Source organism: Sceloporus undulatus, chromosome 3 (genome assembly GCF_019175285.1).
Source record: "Sceloporus undulatus isolate JIND9_A2432 ecotype Alabama chromosome 3, SceUnd_v1.1, whole genome shotgun sequence".
NCBI classification, from domain to species: Eukaryota; Metazoa; Chordata; class Lepidosauria; order Squamata; family Phrynosomatidae; genus Sceloporus; species Sceloporus undulatus.
In genome coordinates, this window is record NC_056524.1 from 198,915,909 (window position 1) to 198,940,722 (window position 24,814).

At 41.7% G+C, this 24,814-nt stretch overlaps 1 protein-coding gene across 1 annotated transcript in view; it reads left to right on the plus strand.

Annotated features, from left to right (window-relative positions):
* The window catches only part of SHTN1 (shootin 1), a 144,018-nt gene that overhangs the window by 93,154 nt on the left and 26,050 nt on the right, over window positions 1-24,814 (plus strand). The window contains exons 12-16 of the mRNA XM_042457032.1: window positions 2,300-2,385; window positions 13,263-13,369; window positions 16,604-16,657; window positions 20,625-20,745; window positions 22,508-22,682. Coding sequence (XP_042312966.1) covers window positions 2,300-2,385; window positions 13,263-13,369; window positions 16,604-16,657; window positions 20,625-20,745; window positions 22,508-22,682 — 543 coding nt within the window. The remainder of the gene's footprint in view (window positions 1-2,299; window positions 2,386-13,262; window positions 13,370-16,603; window positions 16,658-20,624; window positions 20,746-22,507; window positions 22,683-24,814) is intronic.

A 24,814-nucleotide genomic window follows, 5' to 3' on the forward strand; every position in this document is an offset into this window, starting at 1 on the left:
TACAGTACAATACAATATAAATAATTCCCCCTCCCCCTTCTTTACATATATAACAAAATATCTAAATATAACAATGATAAAATATAAAATAATTCATTAAAACCATTAGTTAAAGCAGTCGAAAGAGGAAGAAGCAAAGATGTTGGATAACTAGTAGGAAGTGATCAAAATGATGGTCAAATATCAGTGGGGTGACCAAGTGTATTATTCAGGGAAGGCCTGTTGGAAGAGATCTATCTTGATGGCCTTGTAAAAGGCATCAAGTGTAATAATGTGTCGCATCTCTTCTGATAGTCCGTTCCATAGTTTGGGAGCAGCAGATGAAAAGGCCCTCCGGGTAACCACAGCAAACCTAGTCTTCATTGGCTGCAGTACGTTTTTCCCAGAGGAACTAAATGTGTGGGGTGGATCATATGGGAAAAGGCAATCCCACAAGTAGGCTGGACCTAAGCCATGAAGGGCTTTAAAGGTCAGCACCAACACCTTGTACTGTGCCCAGAAACTAGGCATTTTAAGACCAATGTTATATGGTCACCCCTGGCTGTTCCGGTAACCAATCTGGCTGCCATATTTTGAACTAGCTGAAGTTTCTGGATTAGGTACAAGGGTAGCCCCATGTAGAGTGCATTACAGAAGTTGAGTCGTGAGGTTACAAGTTGAGTCGTGAGGCACTACAGTTTCCAGGTCCCCCAGCTCTAACGTCTTCCGCTAGTTCCTTTCTGCCAATAGTATACCCGTGTGAGCTATCTTTACAATGTGGAATCCTACCTCTCTTGAGCATCTCGGATATTCCTCATGGTTTTATTAGCAATGAATGGGCCCCATTCCTACTGCCAGGCCTTCATCCCTGGGAAACTTTAAAAGAAAGCTCAGGGGGCCGAGGAAGAAGAGGCTTGACCAGTGAGCATAGAAATAAGCATCATATCCAGGAAATCAGAAGGGAAACTGTTCCAAACTGGAAGTGAATGGGTTGTATTTTTATTTGTATGTTTCGTCTTTCTGCATGGATGCTCTGCAAATGGTAGAGTGTGTGAGCAGAGTTGAGCCAAACACTTTTGTAGAGATATTGAAAGAATGGAATAGATGGCACTCAGACATTAAAGCACTGAAGAGCAGCAAATCCATGTCTCTTTTACTAGTACCTTGCCAATGTGTCAAGCCTCTTTAAATGACTTTGGACAGGCTATTTTTTGAGGATTTAATGTTTTCAGGACCACATGAAACAAATGATAATTTTCTTTGAAAAGAGTAAGGGACAGAAATATGGCTATTCTTCCCTGCCCATTATATGCAGAATAGGTATTACACAATAGTCATTGGAACGGGGTGTGTTAGGAGTATCACACAAAGAAAAGAATATGCTTTGTCTGATCATTTAATGCAGAGAACAAAAACTGGGCCATGTCTATTCATTCAGCTTGCAGTGTGCTTCACAGGTTAGTCTTTAAGAGAGTTCTCACAGTTCTAAAATTTTCTTATCCTCTAAACATTTTGCTGGTTTGAAGATCACTGATTTTATTTATTTTTTGATGGGCATTTAACATTCAGAAAGGTGCTCAAGGCATTCCAGTACTCATTCATAATAACAACTTTCCCTCCATTTAGGCATTTTAAAAGCTTTTTGTAAAAAGAAAAGAAAAGAAATGACAGCAAATATCTCATATTGGGTCAAATATTGACTTGGCAGTGCCTGTTTAAAATTAATATCATGCTTTCTCAATTGAACAGAAACCATAGATATTGTGAGGGTTTTTATTTTCCATTTTCATTCTGTTTGTTTACCAGTAGACCTATTCTAGCAAATACATACTGTAGAAATGAAGGGACAATATTGAGGCACCCTGCTGGGTAATATTGTTCTCTGGAGAGTAATGCGTCATGTTAACATTTCGAACCCTTCAATTTTTTATTGTGTGAGAAGGCTTTATTTTGTCACGCATGTCACAGTGGCACATTACCTTTTAATATTCAGATCTTGAGTGTTTTGCACTATGCCTTGTCGACAGCAATAGCAAAATAAATAATACGTTGGGTGTATTTTTAGGAGGTGTGACATTTCTGTCTCTGCCTGGCAATGTTTGAACACTCTTGTCAATAAGAGAGCTCGCTGTTTGTCGGTTAATGCCAGTTCCTTTCACAATGCATGTCATATAACCAGGCCCCAATCCTGGAAGGGTTGATGCCCTTGGAAACAATTGAAATAGAGGCAACAAAAAGGCCCTAAAGCTAGTTCTGAAAAGTGCAGATTCCATGTTGAAGAGAAAACTGAATGACTCTCCCCTTCTTTACTTTGTGAAAGGTCCCTTATGTCAATGATTCGTAAGAAGTCTCATCCAAATAGCAGTGTGACCAAGAAAGAAAAGACAGCATCTCAGCAAGAGTCAGGTATGTCACATTTTCTTGTCAGTAAAACGAATTTCTTGTCAGAGAAGTCATGTGCTGTCTGTGCTTTCTAGGCCCTTACTCTAAGCAAGAAAAACTCTCAATTTAAGAATTATTTCTGTTAATCTGGTTAAGCAGAAATCAAGTAGGATTGTTACTGTCTAGAAATAATTGTAGTGGTGTTATAAAAGAAATAAATGCTAAACATTACTGATGTGGATTGTTGTGATGTCATGGTGGAATACCAGGTAGGCACAACACTGCATTTTAAATCTCCTTGTCTTTATGCCAACCTTGTATTATGCTGGGACAGCATTGTTAATGTAGGGTTGACAACATGGTACCTATGACCACTTCATCATTTCTGAGACCTGCCATGAGAACCATCAGCCTATCTGCTTCACTCCACAACAGATAACTTATCTTTTCAAATTAATCCAGACAAAATTGTCTCCAAGGACTGTACTGATTCTCTGTCTATTCCTCCTCTGTTCCTTCTTAGGTTTTTACTTACAGACCCACATAAAAAAAACCCAAAGCAATCCTGTGCCAGTATACCCTAGACTGAAGGATCAAAAGTATTACAGGGATGATATACACTTGTCCCTCCATATTCGCAAGGGTTAGGGGCACAAGACCCCCATGAATATGGAAAAACCGCAAATAACAAAAACACCATGTTTCTACCTGATAGGACACCTCTCTAGGAATCTCTAGGTCCTCCAGTGCAGCTCTGTGGTCAATGTCCGACAGACACTGACCATAGAACTGCACTGGAGGAGCTTCAAATGCCTAGTAGAGTATTCTCTCTAAGAATCTCTAGGTCAGTGCAACTTTTAGTTAAAGTTGAGCACAGGACCTAGATATTCCTAGAGAGAACATATTAATCAAATCCGTGAATAATCAAATCCACAAATATCAAAGCTGCAAATATGGAGGGATGATCCAAAGAAAGGGGAAGAAAGAGAATAAAAGAGGGAGCAACAGGGGATGGGGGTAGACAGATAGAGTTTGTCTTCTGGGTGCAGACAGCTAGGAAGGAGTGGTTTTCTGTTTGGGATTTTGAAGTCTCATGTCTTCCTTATAGTCAGCTTATTAAACGGGGTTATTTTTTTTATTTTTTATTTTGTCATTCAGTCTTGCCAGATTGCTTTCTGTGAGATGGGTATTGCTGACTAGTCCGTTGTAACAACCACTCCGTAAATGGGTATATTCTCAGCCAAGGCAGTTATGCTATTAATAGTGTATTCCATATTTTGTGTTTAAAAAAATCTGTCTATAAGCCTAACAGCTACTTAGGCTGCAGCTACTTAGGCATAAAACTCAAATTATTTTGCCGGTAACTTTCCATTCATATTAATTCAAGTAGGTCTTTTTGGTATTGTATCTGTGGTGCAGTGGATAGAGTCTTGGATCTGAACTGGGAAGAAGATGAAGTTCTCTGGGTGACCTTGAGTCAGTTATTTCCTTCCAACTTAAACTGTCTCACAGGGTTGTTCCGAGTTTAAAGTGTTGTAGAGGAGAGCAATGTATGCAACTTTGAACTCTTGCTAGAAGGATGGATATAATTGTAATGTACAAATAAAATCATTCTTGTATTTAATTCAGTTTGGCTAAAGCATTCAGTAGTAGCTTGCAGGGAAAAGCCACAAACCACCACTGGACTCTGCTGCTCAGCTGTGAGGGGGCTGTGCCTGTGAGAGAGGCATCTCTTAAGGCCTGCTTGCAGGTAAAAGCCACAAACCACCACCGGACTCTGCTGCTCAGCTGTGGGGGGGCTGTGCCTGTGAGAGAGACATTTCTTGAGGCCTGCTTGCAGGTAAAAGCCTCAAACCCGCCTCCGCTTTCGTCCTCCAAAGGACTGTGCTCTGTTCTGCTGTTGTCTCTGCTGCTGCTGCTGGACGGCTCCCTGGGCTTGTGAGGAGACCTGCGCAACTGTGCACAGTCCAGGGAAGCTGACTTCGGACTTCACATCTTTGCACTCAGCAAGCAAGCCAGGACTGCGGGGGGACTTGGAACACCTGGAGGAAGGCGGGGAAAGGGGCGTGCCAGTGGCAGCGGCACGTTTATAGCCGGCTTGCCTGGTTCCCTCCCCCATCCCACCTCCGCTTTTGTCCTCCAAAGGACTGTGCTCTGTGCTGCTGTTGTTGCTGCTGCTGCTGCCGGGCGGCTCCCTGGGCTCATGAGGAGACCTGCGCAACGGTGCACAGTCCAGGGAAAAAGCCGTCTTCAGACTTCACATCCTTGCAGCTGCGCAGTTGCGCGGTTCCTGGTGGGGACTCCTGAGGCAAGTCCCTGCTAGCGTTGTAGCAGTGGAGAATGACTGTTTGTGTTATCTCCCGGTGGCTGCTTTTGTACTGTGAGGGAGGGGAGAGGCTATGGGTACGGGGAATGTCTCGGTTAGGGAGGAGGCGGATGTCACCCTTGGTACGAGTGGGGCTCCTATTGGAGTAGTGTGGGGCAGGGGGAGGTATGGCGGTAGGAAAGTGGGAATGCGTTACAGGGGAAGGCGAGATCGATGCGTAATATCTATCCCACCTTCCATCCACTTTCCTAATCAAAGAGGCCTGAGGGTCAATCCAACCGTACCACAAACCCTGTCTCTGCTCCTGTGCAATGCCAGGTCCGTGAAAAACAAGGCCCACATTATATATGACTTGTTGGAAGACAAGAACTGTGACCTGGCTTGCATCACTGAGACCTGGCTTGGGCCTGAGGGAGAAGCTGTGTGGGCACAGGCCCTCCCTGGCGGGTTCTCAGTTAAGGACCAGACCAGGTTAGGTGGGCGGGGGGGATGTTGCCTTGATTCATAAGAACACCCTTCTCTTAACTAGGAACCATGTTCGTAAAACTTCTCATATCGAGTGTATTTACCTGACCCTAAAAGCCAGAGACAGTTTAGGGATTCTGCTGGTCTATCGGCCACCCCGTGCGCTAACAGACTCCCTAACCGAGCTGACACAGCTGGTTTCGGAGTTGCTGTTGGAGTCCCCCAGGCTTATTGTCCTGGGGGACCTCAACATCCCCTTTGTGGCCAGCCACAGTCCATCTGGTGCGGCTTGGGAGTTCATGGATTCCATGACAGCCATGGGCCTGTCTCAACTGGTTACGGGTCCAACGCATTTGGCTGGTAATACTCTCGATGTGGTCTTTTGTACGGACATGGAAACTCCATGGGCGGAAGTAATTAGTACTTCCGCCTTGTCATGGACGGATCATTTCCTCGTGGAGGTTAATATCAAGGCAGCTACCCAGATGCCCCCCGGGGGTGGCGGACCTTTTAGAATGGTCCACCCTCGAAGGCTGATGGAACCCAAAAGGTTCCAAGAAGCCCTAGAGGGGTATATGGTTGGCTCTGATGGCGATTCTGTTGGTGCCCTGACTACCATCTGGGACACTGATCTCTCCAGGGCTATACACACTATCGCTCCCAAGCGTCCTCTCAGACCTGCTTCCAAAAAGCAGCCCTGGTACAGTGGTACCTCGGGATACGAAATACCCAGGTTACGAAATTTTCGGGATACGAAAAAATCCCATAGGGAATTATTGTTTCGGGTTACGAATGTTTTTTCGGGTTACGAAAAAACTTTTGGTGCTTTTTTCGGCTTTTTCGCACGGAATCGCGGCTTTTCCCCAACTTTTGGTGCTTTTTTCGGCTTTTTCGCACGGAATCGCGGCTTTTCCCCATTAGCGCCTATGGCAATTCGGCTTACGAAGGCTTTTCGGGTTACGAACGGTGCCACGGAACGAATTAATTTCGTAACCCGAGGCACCACTGTATACGGAAGATCTCCGGGTAAGGAAGCGGGTTCTGCGACGACTAGAGCGCAAATGGCGGAGACATCAGAACTTAGCTGACAAGGCACTCCTGGACTCTCTTTTTGAGGACTACGGAGTGGCAATAGACGCAGCAAAGAACTTGTTCTATGATGCGCGTATCGCGTCCGCGGAGTCGCGTCCAGCAGAGCTGTTCAGGGTGGTGAGGGAGCTTACTCAGCTTCCCTCCTCCCTGAACCTTATTTTGGAAACATCCAAGGCCTGCTGTGACCAATTTAACAACTTCTTCGTGGATAAAAACTCTCGGATAAGGACTGATCTCGACGCCATTATTTGCTCAGAAACCAGAATAGAGGTCTTCAGAGCTTCCGTGGACTCTATTGTACTGGATCACTTTGAGTCTGTAAGTACCGAGGATGTGGACAAGATCCTTAGAAGTGTTAGGAAGACAACTTGCTCTCTCGATCCCTGTCCCTCGTGGCTAGCGGTTCAGGGGGGTGCGGTTGTAACTACCATGTTGCACCGCATAATTAATACATCATTCAGGGATGGGCAATTTCCATCCAGCTTAAAATTGGCCATTGTAAAACCGCTGATAAAAAAGCCCTCCCTTGACTCCCTGATGCATAATAATTATCGGCCTGTTTCGCTATTGCCTTTCCTGGGGAAGGTGATCGAGAGGGCAGTTGCAATCCAGCTTCAATCAATCTTGGAAGATACTGATAATCTAGACCCATTACAAACCGGGTTCCGGGCGGGCTATGGAGTTGAGACTGCCATGGTCGCCCTGGTCGATGATCTCCGTCTCAGCATGGACAGGGGTAGCGTGTCCCTGTTAGTGCTCTTGGACGTTTCAGCGGCTTTCGATACCATTGACCATGGTATCCTTCTGGAACGCCTGAAGGAGTTGGGAATCGGGGGCACTGCGCTCCAGTAGTTCCGTTCCTACCTCTTGGGTAGATTCCAGATGGTGCAGCTGGGGGACGTGTGCTCCGATAAGAGGGCCCTTACATCTGGTGTCCCTCAAGGAGCCATTCTGTCCCCCATGCTATTTAACATTTACATGAAACCGCTGGGAGATATTATCCGGAGACATGGGGCGCGGTGTTATCAGTACGCTGATGACAGCCAAATATATTTCTCTGTGTCTCCGACTGATGCAGTGACCAGGGATGGCATTTCTCCTCTAGATGCCTGTCTGGACTCAGTAATGGGCTGGATGAGGGAAAACAGACTGAATCCAGAGAAAACGGAAGTGCTCGGTCCGGGATTGGAGGTTTGTCCACCTGTCCTGAACGGGGTCACGCTCCCCTTGAAGGACTCTGTTTGCAGTCTGGGGGTGCTCCTGGACTCGTCGCTTCACCTTACACCTCAGGTGAGCTCGACGGTCAGAAGCACCTGTTATCAGCTTCGGCTGATACCCCGGCTGCGACCCTACCTGAGCCGTGGGAACCTTGAAACGGTGGTACATGTTCTGGTAACCTCTCGATTGGATTTCTGTAATGCGCTCTACATGGGGCAGCCCTTGTACCACACTCGGAAGCTACAATTGTTTCAGAACATGGCAGCAAGACTGGTTACTGGATCTTCCAGGGCCAGCCATATAACACCAGTATTAAAAGATCTACATTGGCTGCCTATTCGCTTCCGAGCCAATACAAGGTGTTGGTTATTACCTATAAAGCCCTAAATGGCTTGGGCCCAGGGTACTTGGAGGATCGCCTCTCTCCATACAATCCGCCCCGCACACTCAGGTCGGCTGGGAAGCAATTATTGAGAGTTCCAGATGCGAAATATGTTATAACAACGCAGAGGGCCTTTTCCACCTCGGCCCCTCAGCTCTGGAACTCGCTTCCCGGCGAGCTCCGCTCGGCCACCTCCCTTGACCAGTTTAAAAAGGGGTTAAAAACCTTTTTATTCCAACAGGCTTTCCCCTAACTGTCCTCGATGCTGCCTCCCCTCCCCCCCACTGTTATTGTTTTGTTATCTCAAGCTAGCTGGACATTGTTATTTTAATCTGTGCTTGTTATTTTAACTGTAATTTCCTTGTTGGTTTTATTGTACTGTTGCATTTTATACTGTAAGCCGCCTTGATCTGCAGAAAGGCGGGATATAAATAAATATTTTATTATTATTTTATTATTATTATTATTAGTAGTAGTAGTAGTACCCTCCTTTTATGTGTGCCTCACAGCTAAAGATGTAAACCTTCTTTTGTTTCAATCTTTCACACAAGAACAAAATAGTTTAAATATTTTCTTCTTCTAGAGGAGCTAATAAGAGTTTTCTACATTTTTAAGTTTTATTTTGTTTGTTTTATATTTCAAGACTGCTTACAAAAAAATAAGTGGCACAACAAATTATTTTGTGGAAAATACATGTTTGCACAAAAATTGCATTCTGCATTTATAAAATATATTTTTGTACAAAAACATTGTTTTGCACAAAATGAATATCTTTTGGTGCTAATGAAATGTTGATATAACATCCTGAAATTAAAAAAAAGACTGAAAAATGTGTAACACTTCTCCAAATGTGTTGAGACTCTCTTTTTTGTTGAGTATTTAAAAAAGCATGAATAGTCTCTAGATCCCTACTTACAGTATACTTTTCCTTTCTCCCTCTTCTCAAAATTACCTCAAGTCAGCAACATATTACTCCTTTCCCCTTATTTCCTCTGTTCCATATATATTTCCACAAATGAAATTTCCTGGTACCCTCTTCTGTCCATCTTTGTCTCTGAACCACCACGAGTTCTGCTTCTTCCCTTGTAGGCCAAAAACAGCTCGCATGCCCATGGTACTTACAGGGTTCCCTATAATGTGTCCGTTCCAAAACCAAGATAGAAGAGCAGTCTGAGAGACCAAGGAATATTTGCTAAACTCTACTTAACCTTCCCAACACAACACAACTTTTACCCACAAACTTCACTGGTTCCCACTGCAGGGAGCAGGGAACTTGTCTGCTACCCAAATGTGTGTGTGCTGCATACCTTCAAGTAGTTTCTGACTTATGGCAACCATAAAGTAGGCCTATTAAGGGGGTTTCTTGGCAAGATTTGTTCAGAGGAGGTTTGCCATTGCCTTCCCCTGAAGCTGAGAGACTGTGATTTGCCCAAGGTTATCCAATGTGTTTCATGGCCAAATGGGAATTGAATCCTGGTCTGTAGAGTCATAGTCCAACACTTAAACCACTGTGTCATGCTGGTTACCAAAATAGACATTCTCAAACAGGTGTTTATTTCCTTGTTTAATATCACAATCCATCTTTCTGAATCAAGTCCTCACAAGGTGGTGAATAGAATACAATTTTAAACTAAAAGTACAATAATATAATATTATAACAAACTTTAACATTCAGCATAGAAAAAAATACAGTACCATTGTATTTCAGCCAGTTTTTATGGGGGGGGGACCGTTTCCACAGCTAAAGTAATAAAATTGAAGCATGAGCAATAAAAATATGTGCGTTAAAAGCCATTCAATCAGGTAGGTTTTCAAAACCCTTCACTTTTTTTTCTTTATCAGAATTGAGGAGGCTAGTCACACAGCTCTTGGTCCCCTATGCTTTCATTTGTACTTTTTCCTCTGAAGAAGACCCATGATTGCTAGCTGTAGATATCTGACAGTTCTGTGCTGTCCGGGAGAGGCCACATGGAGCAGGAGATCTCCATTGCATCCACGAATTACAGGGTAGGAAATCACATGATCCCAAGGTACAGTATTTGTAGAAGCAGAGAAAGAATTCAGTTAGAGTCTGGACAAGTTTGAACAGTGGGTTTCCCTACATTGAATTGGAGCTTCTCTAATTCAGATATGAGGTGATCCCATTTTGTACTCTCCCTGTCTGAATAATTGCCTATCTTATTAGACCCGCTCTGGTAAGAGCTTTTTCCCTTTTTCATTTAACCTGCTTGGATTTGACTCTGCATACTAATAGTATAGGGATGCAGTGGCACAGTAGTTAAGATACTGATTCTACAAGATCAGCAGGTCAGCAGTTTGAGATCCATGCGCCGTGTGATGGTGAGCTCCCATCACAAGTCCCAGCTTCTGCAAAGTAGATACTGTATTTTCTGGCATATAAGACTACTTTTTAACCCCGGAAAATCTTCTCAAAAGTCGGGGTCGTCTTATACGCTGGGTGTCATGTTATAGGATGGGTGATGAAACTTCTGAGCCAGACTGGAGAATCTGAGGTCGCTGCATATGATGGGGGGAGCTCAAAAACGGCCATGGCCGCATCCCCACCATATTCGGTGACCATATGAAAGCAACAAGGGCGGTGCTGTACAAGTATGGTAGAAGAAAATCCACTAACCAGGATTCGTGGAAAGAAGTGACTTAACGCAGTCCAGATGACAAGATGAGGGGGCACCTCACCAGGAAGGTGTAAGTGAAGGGCAGAGCAAGCTGCAGGCGTCTGGGACGCCCGGGGTATGGGGAAAAAGGGCCACTACCACTCTGATAGTCTTGGAGATAGGGGGGCTGGGCAGGCAGGGAGAGCTGACCAAACCAAGCAGGCTTTGCATACACGTTTTCCTGCTAAGTACCTGCATGTCATAAGTATTTGAATTAAAATTACCATATTGAAATCAAATCTGATTTTTAAAAATTTTTTATTTGGTGAGCGTTGGAAGAGGGGTAGTCTTATATGGCGAGTCTATCCCAAACTCTATATTTTAACTGGAAAAGTTGGGGATTGTCTTATACGTCGGAAAATATGCTAAATAAGTGCCACTTCAGAGGGAAGGTAAAAGAGTTCTGTGCAGTCATGCTGGCCACATAGTCACAGAGTTGTCTTTGACTACCTTGGCTCTTTGATTTAGTAATGAAGATGAGCACCAGCCCTACAGTGAGACATGACTTGACAGCCTTGTCAAATGAAAACTTTTACCTTTACTACTAATAGTAGAGCTCAGGAAAGTTATGTTTGGGTATTATAATACCCCACATCCTCACACCATCATGGCCAATGGCCAGGTTGGCTGATAAATTTGAGGAGTTGTAGTCCTCAAAAGTAACTTTTCTCTGGGTAATGGTTCATTGGTAATAGAATACCTTTTGCCAGGCGTGCAGTTTTTCCATCTGTAGACAAGAGCATGCTAATGAAGGATAACATGAAATTAATAGGATGAAGTGATCTGTGGTTCATTGAACATTTATGCCACAACCGAAGACTTAATCCTTTGGACACCACAGGATTTTTAGAGTGCAATCCTATGTACATTCCCTTGGAAGCCATTCTGCTTGAACTTAATTGGATTTATTTCTGAGAAAGCATGCATGGGATTGTGCCCTTAGTTAATTGTTTTGAAGAGAGTATGCTTTTTGATTAATTAGTAGTTTTTAGCAGCTGTGACCAACCCTAACTTGCACAATAAATTGCTAGCTCTGTAAATGATTTGGGTGTATGCTAAAATTGAGAAAGCTGCTATTTGACTGAGTTATTATAACTAGATTCATTGTGACTGTTGTTGTCCATTAAGGACTTAAAATTCCAGTTCTAGTTAAATAGATGTTCAGCTTTAAACCACTGACTTGAAATACATTCCCAGCAAAAATATTTTTTGTAGATCCAAAAATATACTGAGAGAATGTTACGCTTATCACATATTACATTTGAATCAGATATTATAGCAAATCTGAACATCACCCATATTTCACTGTCACTTTTCAGTTAAATATGTCATGATCTAATTAAATGGTATTATTCATCTCTTGCAAAATAGCATCATGATCATATAAAGGTGTGGGTTGTTGCTTTTTTACTTTATCAGAAATGGGGTTTTTTAGTTACTGTAAAGCTGTCAATATTTCACCTTTTTAATGTCAGAAGTACATTGTTATAATTTCTGTAGTCAGATGCTGACAGGCATATTTCCACTGGTTCTCATTGTTTCCATCAGAACTGACAATTCCTCTCTTTCTCGCAGTCCTACTAATGGAAAAATATTTGAAAATATTCAAAAATTGTCAAAACGTATGTTTCTCAACTCTAACAAGGATAATCTGGGAGTGATAAGAATCTTTGCAGTTCAGAATTCATTCTGTGCAAAATATGTGCAGGATCACCTCACCTACCAGAAAACCTGTAAATTTTAATACAGGAAACAGTACTTTCTATGTAGGAAGCAGAATTTTTTGTACAGAAAATAGTATTTCAGCTATTTTCTGTATATAAAATGCTGTTTCCTGCACAGAAAATTCAGTATTCTGTGCAAAAGAACCTATTTCCTAATTTTGTGTTGAATAAGTCCCAAACTGCAAATAGTCTTCAAAACTACTCACTGAGTAGTTTTCAAAGGATTCCTTACAGCACATAGAAAAATGCTAAAATTACTTGTTGCTTCCACTGAGAACAAAATCAGTGAATACAGTGCGTCCTCGCCTTACGCGGGGATCCGTTCCGGATCCCGCCGCATAAGGCAAATTCCGCCTATGCTTGAGCCCCATTGTTTCCAATGGGGCTCGTGCACGGTGGCCGTGGCGGCGCGGCGGCGCATGGGACGTGCCGCCCCTTCCACCCCGCGGCTTGAGCGTGTATGCGCGTATGGCGCGGGCACGCTGTAATTCCATCCCTCTACAGTTCTCTGTAAACCCTAAAACCAGCTCTGCAAGGCTGAGGAACCTTCTTCTTAAGACTGCTCTTGTTAAGAACAAAGAATTTGTACTTTTGGTTTGGCTTGGATTGGTTTTGGGTTGCTGTCTCCCTTGTGTTTGTTTTTATATGCAATTATAAACTGCAACATGGGAAAGTATTTAGAACAATCATAAAATTTTAAAAATGGTTACAGCAATCATTCTGCATTGTGCCCTTAAAACCTCCAGGAGCCCTGGTGGGCGCAGTGGTTAAATGCCTGTACTGCAGCCACTCACTCAAAACCATAAGGTCACCAGTTCAATACTAGTCAGGCTTGCATCCTTCCGAGGTCACTAAAATGAGTGCCCAGCTTGTTGGGGGCAATTAGCTTACAGTTGTAAACCACTTGGACACTGTTAGTTCAGTATGAAACGGTATATAAATGAAGCTTTTTTTTAAAATAATACATTTAATAAAAGAATCACTTTTTTAGTTTGATTTCTTTCTTTCATTGGAAACAGGAGAAGTAACAGATCTGAAGAGACAAGCTGTGGAAGAAATGATGGATAGAATTAAAAAGGGTGTTCACCTTAGACCTGTTAATCAGACCAACCGTTCTAAGACAAAGGTTTGTTATCAGTAGCTTTCATCTAAAACTGGGAGCAGTATTTAGGTAAAAATTGGCCATCTCCTCAGAAGTTCTTCTTTGTGTATTAATGTAACAGCTGCCCAATCCCCCTATTCCAGTAAAACAGTAGACTCCTGGTGTAGTCCTCTGGACTGAGAGAGAACACTTATAGGGAAAACAGACTGGCAAGAAAGGGAGGCTTGAAGCTCCCCCTTCTGAAGACGAATTGGGGTCATGGCAATCAGCCTTCAACCCAGACAAAAAAAGGAGCGGATAAGATCTGCTCCTTTTTCGGCCAGGAAAAAGCCAGCTTTGCCAGCCCTGCTGCAGCCCCATGGCAGCTTCATGGTACTCTGGAAGTATGCAGCATGTAAACACCTTGCTGCTGGAGTGTCATGAAGCCACACATGTCTGGGCAGCCGCCCAACTTCTGAGCAGCTTCATGATGTGTAGCATCAAAATGCCGCACTTTGAAGCTACCTGAAAATGGGCTTATTTCACCCATCTGTTCGGGCTCTAATAATCAAAACATAGTGAAAAAGGTATACAGTCACTTTAGAGGCTTAATTTTATACCAACAATTCTGTCATTCCAGGGCCAAATACAAACATGGCTATTTACTTGAGCTTTTGATTTCAGCCAAATTTGCACATGAGAGTAGTATTGAATGGTTTTAAATGCTTTTAAACTGCTGTGTCTTAACATGCCTTTCTTTTTTAAAATACAATATATTGTTTTAAATCATTTCATAGAATCATACATTACAGCTGGAAGAGACCACAAGGGCCATACACCCTGCCATACAGGAAGACACAATCAAAGCACTCCCAACAGATGGTCATTCAGCCTCGGTTTAAAAACCTCCAGGGAGCATATTCCACTGTTGAACAGCAATTACAATCAGGAGGTTCATCCTAATCTTTAGGTGGAATCTCTTTTCTTGGAGTTTGAATCCATTGCTCTGTGTCCTAGACTTTGGAGCAGGGGGGGGGGAGCTTGCTCTATCCTCAACAGGACATTCTTTCAAATATTTAACCATAACTATCATGTCACCTGTCCTTCTGTTCCCTAGGCTAAACATATTCAGATCCCTTAGCCACTCCAAATAGGGCATGGTTTCCAGATCTTTTGCCATTTTGGTCACCATCCTGTGGACATGTTTCAACTTGTCAATATCTTTCTTGAATTATGGTGCCCAGAACATGACAGAGTAGTCTTGGTGAGGTCTGACCAAAGCAAAATAGAGTGGCACTATTACAGTGGGCCCTCAGTATCTGTGGGGGATCTATTTATTTATTTATATCCCACTATTGTCCCAAAAAGGGACCCAAGGCGGCTCAGAATATAAAAACATTAAAACAACATTTTTAAAAAACAATTAAACTAGCCTAATTAAAACAGTAAAAAGTTAATTTTTAAAACATATAAAATTTAAAACATACAAAGGTTAAAAAAAATCTGAACTACCCCCACCCCCAATAAAACCAGACCTGCATGATTTTTAAAAGCTTACTGGAATAAAAATGTTTTTGCTTGTTGGTGAAAGGCCAGCAGGCAGGGGGTCAGCCTAGCCTCCTGTGGAAGGGAATACACAGGCTGGGAACAGCCACTGAGAAGGCTCTCTCTTGTGTCCTCACCAAACGAACCTGGGATGGTAATGGGACCAAGAGAAAGCCTTCTCCATAGGACCTTAGGGCTCTAGGTCAGGGGTAGGCAACCTTTTTGAGCCGGGGGCCAGGTTGCTGTCCCAGAGCCGCATGCCGGGGGTGGAGCTTCCACCCTCCAGGGGCCAGGCCTCCTCCTCTTTGTCGGCCCCTGATGGGGCCCCAGGCCCTGTCAGAGGCCGGGAAAGAGCCGGCGGGGGCCACCAGCGCTGGAGACCTCCCCCTCTTTGCTGGCCCCTGACGGGGCCCCAGGCCCCGTCAAAGGCCAGCAAAAAAGCCAGCGGGGGCCGCCAGTGCTGGAGGCCTCCTCCTCTTTGCCGGCCCCTCCTAATTTGATATAGTCTGCAAATTTGATAAGCATGTTCTCTATTCCATCATCCAAGTCATTTACAAAGATGTTTCAAACTGTTCAAATTGATTTTATTTTATGCCATCCTGAGGTCTTCATATGAAAATATTTAAATCAGGGGTGAGCAAAGTGCATACAGACCACTACAAGCCATTTTTGTGGTTCCCCAGGACCCCATGGGTTTTTAAAAGGCCTTTTTGAAACAGAAAGTGACTTATACTCACTTCATATTATTAAAACATGCATTTCCTGGGACTAAAATTTTGCCCCTTAATACCTAGGTACCATTTTGGGGCAAAAGAAAAAAATTCTTGTAGGGAGTGTGAAGCCCACTAAGGTCTCCTGGTGGGTAATGCAATCCTCCCTAGCCATGTGCAGTTGTCCACCCTTGATTTAAACAAGCCATGTATTTTCATGATATAGCTGGAGACAAGTCCCTATTACAGGCAACAGTGGAACAATCTTTTGGTAGGAGTAATCCTCGTGTTTCTTAAGTTTAGGCAGTATCATATGAATCAATCATAGGTTGACTGACTAAAAATGAAGTAAATTAGCTTAGTGGAAGGGGGGAGCAGTCTAAAAAAATTGGTTTTGAATTGCAACTCCCAGGACAACATGGCTTTATACAGTTAATGCAATCTTATATGACCAGGTTTTAAGATTACTCTCCCCACATCTTCTCCTTCTTTCTTCTTTCTTGTTTTTTTTTTTTTTTAATTTTTAAAATCAAAGGCTGCCTCTGCACTGCAGTAATAATCTGGTTTGACATCACTTTTGCTGTCATGGGTCAATCTGTGGAATTCTGAGAATTGTAATTTGTTGGGGCACTAGAGCTCTCTGACAGAGAAGGCTAAATATCTCATGAAATTACAACTCCCAGAATAGTACTGAATTATTATAGTTAAAGTGGTATCAAACTGGATTATTTCTGCAGTGCAGAGACAGCCAGAGAGATTCTAGGCATTTCGTTCTACACACACACACACACACACACACACACACACTCTTTACATTCCCCATACCTTTTTATACTATTAAGGTTCATCCAGTTTGTATTACTGCAATCCAGTCTAGTGTACTTCAGATAAAGTCTCCCTTGTGGAATCTCACTCCTTATAATTTTCCTAGAGAATGTGGTTTTGCTCTTGCACACTCTTGAATGCATTATTTAGCATCTGCAAAATCAAATTACCTAGATGAGTGTTTTGTTTTTAATTACAGCCAGAAGTGCCCAAAGCCTCTGAGAGTGCAATGAAAGAGCTAAAGGGAATTCTGGTAAGAAGAAAAACAACAGCCCTCTATAACACTTGTTTTCCTTGCATCTTCAATGAAAAGCATTCTGTATGGATGCAGACAGATATTCAGAATGTTCTTGTGGGTATTGCTCTTGTGTAATTTTGTGAGCTCATATGAGCAATTATAAAATATATTGTGAATGCCTCCTTTCCTTCCAAAGATCTCAGCCAAGTCCTTGGACTGAATAGGAGCCTCGGTACCTGCTATATTAGGATCTAACTTCCGCCTTGCAAATCTTTTCTCTAATAGAACTAAAAGGAGCACTTTAGAAAACCAACTTCTGGTGTGTTAGCAAGGCTAGTCATTAGCACAGTGAGACAGAAAAATAGGGTTGGGAGGCATAAAGCTAAATACTTATATGCATATTGTTACTGTGCTAATTATGCATTTCATGTAGGCCTTCATATAATTGTGGTAAACAAAGTGATATTAATTTGTTCCATTTCACACTTCATGTAAAACAAGCTTTGCCACTAGATCCGTAGCATGAGCACAATAACTAGGAGTTACTTGTTAATAATATGACTGCTCTGTTAAATTCAGAATACTAACAAAATGCAGGATTTAACTTAATTGAGGGAAACATTGCAAATTAAGTGCTGTTTTTCTAAAGTCTTTCAAGATGTGCCAATTTTAAGAATTATGGGCTTCATAATCATCATTTTCAGGATGGCTTGGGCAGAATCAAGGTATACCATGTGCAGGCTAAGGAATACAGTTCCATGGCAGGAAGAGGAATCCTCAAAGGGGATAAAGTGTGAAGAACCTACCAAACATCATGTAATTTACTATTGCTATTATTTATTTATTTAGTACCACCAGTGTACACTAAATAAATAATGTGCATGTTCAGTGTGTACAGTGTGTAAACCGAATGGCAATATTTACAGCACCCAAAAAGCCCATAACAGGGTTCTGATATGTGGATGACACGTTCACCATATGGAGCCATGGAGAAGAAGATCTGACTGTGTTTCTGAACCATCTGAACAACATCCACCCGAACATCCAATTCACAATGAAAAAAGAAAAGGAAGGAACATTGCCATTCTTGGATGTCCTGGTCATCCACAACCTGAACCAACGTTTGGGCTACACAGTATACAGAAAACCTACAAATATGGACAGATACCTACACGAGAACTCCAAAAAAGAAGCACAATAAAAAACATTGGTAGACCGGGCCAAAAGATTTTGTGAACTCCATTTCCTGGAAGATGAATTGCAGCACCTAGACTGGTCTCTACAGGCTAATAGTTACTCCAGCTCAGACATCAGAAGGGCTGCCAGACCCAGAAAAACCCAGAGGACTGAAGACAAATAACTACCCAAAGGGAAGGTACTTTTAGTATACATCAAAGGAGTCACAGACAGAATAGGGAAACTGGTGAGAAAACACAACCCCTAGATGATCTATAAACCAACTAAGAAAATCCAGCAAATGCTTCGCTCAGTGAAGGACAGGAGGGACCCTCTTGCGGCTGCAGGAATTTACCACATACCATGCAGCTGTGGACAAGTCTACATAGGGACCACCAAATTCAAACATGAATCAAGGAAAATGAGAGACACTCACTTCCATGCCACCATTCTCTGAGGATGCCAGCCACAGATGCCAGTGAAACATCATGAATAATTTATTCTAGAACATGGCCACATCACCCGAAAAACCCACAAAAACATTTTTCTTGGGGCCTTCATGTCCTCACTAAGGTCAAACCCAGGCATTTGGAGGCCCTGCTAGGAAACTTGTCTGTCATTACTTTGTTATGGCTTTCTGTACAAATGTCATAGAGAACCAATGCAGTATGTTGTGTTGTTGTTGTTGTTGTTGTTGTTGTATTTATACCCTGCCCTTCAGCCCTAAAGGCTATCACAGCAGCTTACAATTTTTATTTTTAATAAGACGGTTCCCCGCCCTCAGGCTTACAATCTAAAAAGACACAACACAAAAGGAGAAGGGAATGGTGGTGAGGAAGTGAATCAGGTCCAGCATTTCTTCTCTCCCTCTGAAACCTGGACCAAGACAGTATTGTGGTTTAAGTGTTGGACTCCAACTTTGGGGACCACAGTTTGAATCCCCGCTCAGCCATGGAAAACCACTAAGTGACCTTGGGCAAGTCACACACTCTCAGTTTTGGAAGAAGGCAATGGCAAACCCCCCCCCCCCCCCCCAACAAATCTTGCTAAGAAAATCCCATGATAGGTTCACCATTCAGTTATAGTTATGGCAAAGTAAAAAATGCTTTGAAGTCATACAACAACAACAACAACATACATGATACAATGGTGATGATGGTGAAGCCTTTGTACATATTCAGGAGAGCCTGGGAGATGGATTTGGGTGTCAATATCTAAAAACTTAACAAAATAATGACTAGGCACTTTCTTGTGAGGAAAATATTCTACAGTAGGTCACCACTGCCAGGAAGGCAATCTCCTAAGGATACCAAGTGGATGGATTCCAATAAAGACCTGAACAAATGGACAGGCCCATATTGAAGCTGGAAGTTCTACAGATATCCTAATACACAAAAAGAATATAAATCTTTGATTGTTTCATTATTGCATGCAAGAATGAAAAAAAAATCATATTCCAGTTGGGTAACATCTTTGTGCATTTTTTTTTTCATATTCTGGATTTGATGTCCCCCTCAAAAAAGTAAAACCAAAAACCGTTTGTTTTCTGCAAAATACAGAGTTTGGTATGAAAAAGATGTGCAAAAGCAATGTATTTTGCACACAACAAAGGGTTTTTTTTTGGGGGGGTGCATAAAAGGAAAAAAAGAAGCTATCCTTTTGCTTTTGTGCAGAGACAAAAACAAAATCTCATGACAGCTAATTTTTGAATAGAAATTGTTTGAATAATCTTCATATCCCCAAAGCCAAGATTCAAAGCTCAAAAACTGATCTTGGAAACAAACTGGAAGCCAATTTAGTGGCGTAACTAGGATTGGCATCACCCAATCCTAGAGGATGGTCTCACAATCCCCTTTGATCTCCTCCAATCCCACACTATGTGGAATCCTTAGAAATGTTTTTTTGGACATGGTACTCATTAATTGTAATTCCTGCATATCACTGAATGTCATGGTAATCATTGTGACCTAAAAAAACTAGAAAAATTAAAATTATACTTTTAAATTACAATATCACAGGTACTGCCTCAATGTATTTACATATACATAGTTTCATAGGTTTGAAGTGAAAATTTGGTAAAAGGTGATGTTTTTAAAGAAATTGTTAAAATAATTATTTTTTAAAAAAATAAATTTTAATTTTTTTATAAAACATTAAAAATTAATTTAATTTATAAAGCACCTGAGGCCTTTTCTTTCTCCTCCCAATGAGCCTCACCTCATCTCTTCCACATTTTAATGGCACTCAGGCCAACGCCACAGCCCATTTCTGCCAAAAAAGGGGATTTTTGAAGAGCAATGGTGACACCTCCCTTAAAGTGTCACATCGTGTGATCCACACCCCCTGTATCTCCCAGTGATGCCACTGAGCCAATTAACAATGATTTTGTGTTCTCAATAGGCAGTTCCAAGGAACTGGAATTTCTCAATAGTCTTCAGGGGAAACCCATGTACAGTGGACCCGTTCCTTACGCAGGGGATACGTTCCGCCCCCCTCTCCCCATGTAAGGGAAATCCCACGTATGCTGGAGCCCCATTAGAAATAGTGGGATTCATGCCCATGGTGCGGTGCGGCACACACACCATTGGCACACGCCTCATTACTTCTTCCAGGGAGTACCAGAGCTTTTTCCGGTGCAGCTTTCAGTGTATGCTGAAAGCCACGTATGATGTGGGTGCACTGTAAATGCCCAATGCATTGTAATAATTGAGCTTGGATTACATGCAATAAGACAAATTTTATTTTATGATCAAAACAATTTTGTCTATCATCTTGATGACTTTTTTATGAACAACTTTTATTTCAGGAAACACTCAGTACATCTGCAAGTTCAAGAAGTCTAAAATCCTTAGACACATACAGTAACGAAACAGAATTAGAAAGAATTCTACGCTTGAGAAAAGTGACAACTGATCAAGATAGTAGCAGTAGGTTACTTTGCTCTTTTCAGATCCTACAGATAAATTGTATTATTTTCTCAGTGCTGTTCCAAAGGCCTAATTTCTTTCCTTTTGAAACTTTTAACACTTCAAACCTCATTAATTGTGGGAGCTCAGATTGTTTTTCCAGCTGATCCACATTTTCATAATATGTCGCTACACTCTAAAACTGTCAGTATTGTTCAGTAAAGCCAGAACAGGCAACCTTCTGCTAGGATGTTCAGACACTAATACTAAAGCCATTGTGATTTTTCAGCTGATATGTTCTCTCCCCAGTTGGTTCATAAATTAACACCTGGTTGTCCTAGTCACAATGACAAACAGGTGTCCTAAAAGCTGCATGTTATTATCGTGTTGTTGATAATGATGATGACCTTTACGATGATGGACCTTTCAAGCCTTAACTGTTTAGTATCAGGTAATGAGAAGAACCACTTGTGCCCATACAAAAGTATCCAGGCCTGAAGATGGGTCTTGGAGGCCCAGCTTGCAATCCCACATTTAATGAGTTCTGTTCAATTGCCTAGCGTCAGAGAATGCGCTTTTGCAGTGATGGGCACATATTTGTGGAACTTCATTCCAATTGGTATACATTTGAGCTTAGAAACTGTAGTGTAGGGACTAATTCATTACCATTAATGCTAATTTGTTATTTAATTAATGTTTAATGTTAGTTATTTTAATTAATGTTTAATTAATGTTACCTTATTCAATTATAAAATTAATTTGTTACTTTAAATCAGGGGTAGGCAACCTGCGGGCCGGATGCGGCCCGGCAAGGCCTTGGGACCGGCCCCAGCCTGGTCCTGCCGCCGATTGCCACCGGGGCCTTTGGGGGACAATTGTCTATAGAAATCTCAGAAACATGCATTTATATTAACATTTTTTTAAAAATCAGCAAATTTTTTTGTGTGTCCTCCATTTTTTAAAAAAAAAGTGTCTTCCATTTGAAAATTTTGTCCTACATTTGTCCTGGTTTGTTTATATATTTAATTTTTTTTAAAAAATTATTTAATTATTTATTTTTTGGCTTCGGCCCCCCAGTTGTCTGAGGGACAGCAACCCGGGCCCCGGCTCAAAAAGGTTGCCTACCCCTGCTTTAAATGCTGCTAGTACATTAGTTTTATTTTTCTGAACATCAGTTAAAATGACGAAAATGTGGAAATTTTTTTTTAAATGTGAACATTAATAATTAGTCAGTGTATTAATGTCAGTGGTATTTAACTTAAATAACAACTTTTATGTCAGCCTTTTTAGCTTTCAAGATGGTCTTAAAACCTTTGTGTTTCCATCTGTTTTAAGCTAAGGTGCATGACTGATGCTTATTAGTTAAACTATTGCTGTTTTGTTTTGTTTTTTAATCTGTTTTATTTGACTATAAACAGCATATTGTTTTTAAGCTGCTGATTTTTGTCTCATTAATTAATGGGATTATTTCAGTTATGTTTTGTTGTAATTGTTTCAGTGAACCATTTTGGGACAGCTTTACTCTGAAAGCAGGCATGTAAACAAATGAAATAGATTCTTATTTATTCCCATCACTTGTAAGAATAGTTGTAATATTGTAATTATTTTCTGATGATCTCATTCAGATAGCTCAACAAGAGAATCTTGAAAGAAGCATGTGAAAGGGAAAATTTACAGTGCACACTCTTGAACATATAATTGTTTATATGAATATAACCAAAATTTCTTTGGACTAATTTCAGTTTCAGCATATACAATAATGGTGAAACTCTCTTGGTATTAGGTCCAACTGGATTCTTGACTACCTCTGAATCCAAGTCCATGCCACTGTTGGGTCCCAGTGGAACACAGTCCACCTTGAACAAGAAAGCTGCAGTGGTAGAATTCAGTTCCAGTTCTTCTCCAGATGTACACTGTCCTAAAATGATCAAGAGCGCAAGTTCCAAGGTTTCCATTGAGTAAGTACTAATGTTTGTTGGTTTGGCTTCTCATAGTAGGAGGTTTGAAATTCTTGCACTCTATCCTTTGCAAGAGTCAAAAGTCATTTAAATCTTTATCAATTCCATTTATTGAGCAGTGACATACATGGAGTGGAGTTAAACAGCGGTTTCCTATATATGCTGTTACTTTCACCCTATTTATTAGTCTCTTATGGTGTAGCATTTTCAGGAGCCTGGAGGATCGGTGTGGAGGGTGAGACGAAACTTTCTTCTGCCAGCCTGCTAGCAGCTAAATCTGATCTACTAGGGTCTGATTCGGCATTCCCTAAAAAACAGGCTTGATGTGTGGACTGATTACTCCTTTCTGCCAGTTGCTGTTCCTTGCATCTCTGGGTTTACAGGACTTTCTTTCACAGATGTACACCGGATATCTAAAATTAGTATGCTAAATCTTTTCACCCTATCTGCATACTGTGGAGCACTAAACAGCTAAGTCCAGAACTACACATACAACAAATGCTCTAAAAGATGGCACAAAGGTTTTACCTAGTACTCCTTAGGAAAAGTAAATTTACCCTGAGATGGGTAGCATCTCTTAACATTCACATTGAATGTGGCATCAAGCATAATTGTTGCATGGATGTACAATGTCATTTAACCACACTGAATGCTGTGAAGTGTGAAGGAGATTCCTATACCTATAAACATGAAAGACAAACACAAGGAAGCTATAACCACAAATATTTCCCTGGCACATTTCTACTGTGTAGCTCCATAAAGTCAGCTTTTGCTTTCACACTTTGTAGTTTTACTTGTCATCTGGATGAAGTGTGAATTGGCCCATTGTGGTAGGTTATAGTTACATATGGTTGATTATCATTTGCCTCTGTTGAATCACTTTTGCACCTTTTGCTTTGACAGGGATTGCAACTGTCTAAAAATAAATGTAGCATTTATCTATTGGAAGTGAAAATAACAAGCTAAAATATCCTTTGCAAACAACCTGTTTACAAAGGAAGTTCTTAGTTCACTGAGATCTGAATTTGTGCCTTTTGACACAGGACAATTGTTAAGACAAGATGAGAATGGTAAAAATACTTTACAACCTAAAGTGTCTTATAAATGGTGAGGATTTCAAAGATAACAGTCAATCTTAGGAAATATAATAAACTCTCTTAAAGGCCAAAACTGTATGCATCCATAATTGCCCTCGAGTGCAGGGTCACATACACAAATTGCCAACACAGCAGCTTGACAGATGAGCGCTTTGTGCTGGCCTGGGTCCGAACTAGGGGTGCACAGGGGCTGAGCGTTTATACGCTCAGCAACCCTACTGCTCACCCCATGTGCCATCTTGGCATGCCTCCTGGAGGCCATAGTATTCGGTTGCTGCAACCTCCATGCGAGGCAGTGTCTCACCACCCCTTTTTGCCCATCTGTCTAGCCCCACAGTGCCCTAATTCAGATTGGGATTGCAATGTGGGGAGTAGGAGGGTTTTATCTCTTTATCCCCCCCCCATACACACACACAACCTGCAGTCCCAGTCAAGAGACCCATAACTGAAATTTGCATTGCAAACAAAGATCACATTTAGAAATTATTGGAGTATTGATAGGCTACCTGATCTGAATAGGAGACCACAGCAGAGCAAATGGTTAAATGCTCTTATTTACTACATGATGGTCCCTATCCAAATGCAGGATTGAGGGGATATTGGCAATTTAGGGGGAAGGCCTGTGGTCAGGTAGGACAAGTCATGTTCTTCTATTTAATTAATCTGTTCAGCTTGAACTAAATAGTACAAGCCTGCACTAAACATGATGCTGCTTTACACAGAGCAAAATCATTAGTCCCTGCTGCTGCTTTTTCCCTCAGCTGCCATTGGCTCTCTAAGGCCTTACACACTTTCTGACCAGGAAAATAGCCTTCTTGGGTCTGTTGCTCCCTTTTTTTAAACCGTTCTTTCAAACATAAATTCATAGCTCTCTACAGTTGCTGTGTGTTGCATTTCTCCATTTCCACACATTGTGAGCAGTTTGGGCAGTGGAAAGTGTTGTCCAGAATTGCTTTCTCTTAAACAAGTCTTTGTATTATTTTCTTTATTTACAATAAAGGAGCAATACAGGCAGCTGGGTGGAGTACAATCTCA